Source organism: Nannospalax galili, unplaced genomic scaffold (assembly GCF_000622305.1).
Source record: "Nannospalax galili isolate Female #2095 unplaced genomic scaffold, S.galili_v1.0 scaffold398, whole genome shotgun sequence".
Lineage (NCBI taxonomy): Eukaryota > Metazoa > Chordata > Mammalia > Rodentia > Spalacidae > Nannospalax > Nannospalax galili.
Window position 1 is genome coordinate 1,111,127 of NW_008341813.1, and position 5,102 is coordinate 1,116,228.

The following is a 5,102-nucleotide window of genomic DNA, read 5'->3' on the forward strand; positions in this document are numbered from 1 at the left end:
TCTCTGGAAGAGCAGCCAGTGCTCTTACCCACTGAGCATCTCCAGCTCCTCTAGTTTTGAATCTTTGATTCTCATTGCTGTCTTCAGCCTAATGCTGGTTTCTCTGTGACATTCAGAAAATTATGCCAATTTACCCCTACCCAGTAGAACAGACCATATACTTAAAGCTGTTCTGATTTCACCAAAGGAAAAAGATGTATCTGTCTCAGTATCTACATTAGACTACTCTGGGATGGATATTTGGGGATCCACCTTAGGGAACCAAAATGCAATATGGCTAATTTCAGTGTTACAGAAACATTCCAGATGTATCTAGTTTGGCAAAGCCATGAATTTAAGAATGGGAGTGGTCAGGGAGCCATCGAAAAGTTTATGCGCAGATTAGGCAGGTAAATGTGGAGTCTCTGGGCCATAGGAACTGCATTAACAAGAGTGGTAAAGGGACCTATGCACAGGGGAACAACTGAAAGAACCTCTCTATACTTCTGAAGCCTACGAGAGGCCAGGCGTAGCTGGAGCAGCAACCAATGCGTGGTCAGAGGGGAGACACTGTAAGGAGTCTGGATTCTGTCTCTTAGGAAATGTGCTACTGGAGATCATCGCCAGGTAATGACGATGATCAGATTTCTATCACTACAGCTGCAACATGGAGGGAGGCAAGAGAGGCTACTGTAGGAGTCCAGGATAGCGATGTCTGGGATTTCCCATCAGGGAGAACTGCAGATTTGAGAATGGAAATAAAATGACATTTTCCACTAAAGATAAATGTAAGGAAAGTTACTGGCTTTTATAATTACAGGTATTGGGGGCTGGAGAGATGGCTCAGTGGTTAAGAACACTGGTTGTCCTTGCATAAGACCCGGGTTTGAATCCCAGCACCCACGTGGCAGGGAACAACTGTCCGTAACTCCAGTCCCAGGGGATCCGACAGCCTCTTCTGACCTCCGAAGGCATTGCACGACATGAGTGCACTTACCTACATGCAGGCAATACATGCATACACATAAAATAAAAATAATAAAATTAAAAAAATTACAGGTATTGGGCTCATACTGCTAAGGTTAAATTAGTTTTTGAGTGGGTGAGGGGCATTTATTTTGTAGAACTGAAGCCCAACATGGAGACTCTTTCAAACTGATGAGAAGGTTAGTTTATTGGGAGAGGGTGACTCTTTGGTTTGGAATTTAAACAGTGCCTAGGTAAGGCTTGAGGCACATTCCACTTGCTGAGGTGGTAATTTATAAATACAGGCCAGATTACTAAAACTCAGGATACTGTTAGTTCCCTTTGTTTTCCTGAGCCTTTAGTAAATGTTCTAGGATTCACGCTCTTTTGGAAGCCAGTATTAGAGATGCAGTGTCCCACCCGATTATGAACTCCCTGATGGCAGAGGCTTCTTTCAATCTCTGTATTCCATTTGGTCAGGGGCTGATTTATATAAACATTAGATAAGCATGGTAGCTCCAATTCATGGTGATGCATGGTGATCCAAGGACTGGCAGATGCTTAATAAACACACAAGGAGGGGGGGTGCAAAAGACACTTGCCACTAACCCTATCTGAGTTTGATCCCCAGGACCCACATGGTGGAAGCAAAGTCCAGAAAGTTGTTTTCTGACTTTGCCTTGTAACAATACAAGCACCCCCCCCCGACCCCAGTAAATACATGTAAAATATGTAATGCCATAGTTTCTTTGCAAACTGTTATTCTTCTTCCTGGCTTAGCATATTCACCCTAGCTGGATACTTGAGTCATCATTAACATCTAGGAAAACACAGATCCTTAAAATAAGGCCAACTCTCAATGACTTGGAACAGGTGAATTGTGGCTGGGCCCCCATGAAGTTCAAAATAAACTTTCTGGTGTAAATGTAAAAGATAATTTGAAGTAGAGGGAAAGGAGAACTCTGTTGGGGTCAGTTAGTCCAGACAGCTGCAGAGAAACAGTACCAGAATAGTTGTCATGGAAGCTTTCTGCTAGTCCTGTGACCCTCCAACCTTCCTATCTCAACGAGGTCGAAGGCCAAATGTATCTGTGAAGGTAAAGCCTAAAGATCCCTTCTAGCTCTTCTGAGGCTGTGACTGTCAGACAGGGTGGTAACTTCTTTCATGTTCCACGACTACCCTAGTCAAGCCTCGGAACCTAAGGAATGACAGCCTGGCTGGGTGATACCCACTGTACTTAGTGGTTATGAATGAGCTCCTTGCTTCTTACAAGCTCCAGCCATTCTAAAACCGGATTTCCTCTTTCTGAGTTCCCACACAAGTCCAGTTTTGACAACAACTAAAGCTTCCAGGAAATTCCAAGCAGGCTTAATTTTCTAATGCTCCTCTCCCTTCAGTCTTCCTCTTCACACCCTCCCCAAGAGGAAGGAACTTAAAATGAAAGCCAACATCCCGTCAGAAGCCTCCACCCCTGCTGCCAAGGCGGTGGTACATCTGAGTTCTCAGGTCTACGTCCAAAATCCAGAAGTTGAGGGAAGCACATAAACAATGTGTGATCCTGTCTGGAAACAGCAAAGCTTAGTGTTCCCTTTCAGTTTCAGGGGTACCCATTACTTAAAGCTTCATTTGCAGAGAGGTTCACACTGCCACTTACCAGGAAGCAATCTCTTAGAAATCCTAGGGGCTTGACCTCACAGAAGCTGTGATCACACAAGAAGGGTTTGTCAAACTCTTGTCCAAGAAAGGCAAGAGGCTCAGGTGGCCTGACCCCTCCCTGAAGATCTATAGGCAGTTAATGGCTGCTCCAGGAGGGCCATTTTCTTCAGCAGTGTAGCCACCGATAAGGTGCTCATGCTCCTGTAAGCAACCCTAATGAAAGTCACTGGGTTACACACCGGCAAGAAAGCAGAGGGGGATTAGTTGGGTAGAGGAAGGGGATTGGTGGGAGTGCTGAGGGTAATGCTGAATATGACCAAAATATATTATATTGTGGTATGTGAAAATGCCACAACAAACTCCATTATTAGGTGTAATTTATATGCTAATAAAAAAATTCCCTAAAAAACAAACCAGAATAAGCCAGCAAAACCACACACACACACACAAACACACACACACACACAGAGAGAGAGAGAGAGAGAGAGAGAGAGAGAAATCCCAACAGCTCAGTCTTCTAGGCTGGATGTCAGACATAGTCCCCTTTAAGAAGCCAGCTTGAAATCAACAGCTACATGGCCCATCTAAACTAGTATTGAAGTAAGCTTAACTGGCTTGGGGTGCTGGTGCACACCTACAATTCCAGCACTCAGGAGGCAGGGGCAGCCTGGACTAGAGAGCAAGACTCCTCTCCCCCCACCAAAAGGCAACTCAGTTCTAAGAATAAGAAACATAAGCCATGAATTTACTATCCCAGGCAGACTGAGCATTTGGATGCTTCTCACTTTACAGAAATCCTAGGGTAAGAAAAGAAAGTCAGTTTACATGTTTTTACATAAAGGATTTTATCTACTGTGCAAAGAGAGGGCCATTTGACCCCACAGAAAGGTCTGGGCCCCATTAAGACTGTCCATTTTAAAATTCCACTTCTCTCATTCCAAGAGCTGCAAAGGCCTATGATCACAGTGCTCTGCAGCTCCAGTTAAGCCTTTGGTGTCTGAACCTCATGGGAGCTCTGGAGGCTTGCTTGCTGGCTGTGATGGAGGTCCTGCCGTAGTCCCTGTAGCAGCTGGTTCAGAAGTGTAAGGTTACTGTCTCTGTGAGGCAGCGGCAGGGGTGGGAGGCAGTTCCCTTTATATTCAATCACTGCCATCTTGGCTCGATCCTGTTCATTCCGGTTTGGGATCTGTACCATTCTTGTGTAGTCCCCATTCTGACCCTGGAACCGAGGGGCTAGTACTTTAAACAGCTTTGGGATCAAGTCCTTTTCCTAGACAGACGGGGAGAGTTACTCAGAAGCAGGCAGTCAGCACAAAAAAAGGGGCTTTCAAACCACTCCCAGCATACACTGGCCTCCCTCAGCACCCAATGAGTTACCGGGTTACACCGAAGAACCAATTACAGGCAGTTGTGCAGAATCGTATTCATTACCAGTTCAACTAACTAGACGGGGTTCTACTGCAGTTCATAATACTGGTATGTAAGGGGGTGCTCGGGTTTGAACCTGCCCCGTCTCCATCCTCCCTCGACCCCTCCCCCGACCCCACCAGCACAGAGTGGGGCTTGGGAAGCAGTGCGTCCTGAGCACTCACCGTGAGCCAGAAGTCAGCCATGCGCATGGCTCGTTCGTTGGTGTCTCCTAGCTTTCCATAGTCGATAAGCTGTGAGGACAAAACATCACGGATGCAGCATGAGCCGGAACCGGGCGCATCAAGGCACCCCACTAACTACGCATGCAATTCGGTCCCCCCCACACCCCAATACCCGGCCCTAACAGTCCTTCCATGACAGCACGGGAGCCCCGAGCTCAGCAGAGTGCTGCCGGGCTCGCCCAGGTGACGCTTGACCCGGCGGCCACCCCTCCCCCCGTGCCGCCAGCCGGTCCCCGAACCGCGCGCTCACCTTCTCCGCGTAGCCCCTCATCTCGTCTACGCGCGCCCATGACGCCTCGATGCGCTCGTGGCGCACCAGGCCGGTGAGCAGGTTCCGTAGCAGGTGGATGCGGGACTCGGGTCCGAGGCCCAGGCGGCGGTAGACGCGGCCGTGGGACACGGCGGTAGCGAGAGACAGCCTCATGCTCCACCGTCCCCGCGCCCCTCAGAGGCCTGAAAGGGCCACTGCGCCGACAGGGGGTGGAGGCACGTCGCTGGAGAGGAGACGCCTGCGCCGTCGCTCGGTGCGTGGCTAACGGGTTTGCGCAGGCGCAGGAGCGCTTGCCTCGCTGGCAGTCGGAGGGAGGGCGGAGCAGGCGCGCTCTGAGGTTTCTGAAGCGGCGGGCTGGGCCGGTTTGGGGTCTGCGGGCGCTCGGAGGAGGACGTGCTTGTCGGCGCCCCCTGGCGGTGTCGGCGGGCCTTCGGGCTTCTGTGATTCCGCCGCGGCTGAGGCGGTCCTTGCCCCGGCGCCTTCCGCGCGCAGCATGCCGGGAAAGTGAGTTTCTGAGGCGAGTGAGGCTCGCGATCGCGCGGGGGCCTTCCGCGCGTGGCCGCTGCGTCCCGAGAACG

At 49.9% G+C, this 5,102-nt stretch overlaps 1 protein-coding gene across 1 annotated transcript; it reads right to left on the minus strand.

The window, feature by feature from the left end:
* Positions 1-3,325: 3,325 nt before the first annotated feature.
* On the minus strand, positions 3,326-4,774 carry Mrpl17 (mitochondrial ribosomal protein L17). The gene is made up of 3 exons (XM_008837400.3): positions 4,504-4,774; positions 4,194-4,262; positions 3,326-3,871 (listed from the first exon to the last, which is right to left on the minus strand). The coding sequence occupies exons 1-3, from the start codon at positions 4,675-4,677 to the stop codon at positions 3,584-3,586; spliced, it is 531 nt and encodes a 176-aa protein (XP_008835622.1). The 5' UTR covers positions 4,678-4,774; the 3' UTR covers positions 3,326-3,583.
* Between the last annotated feature and the right edge of the window lie 328 nt (positions 4,775-5,102).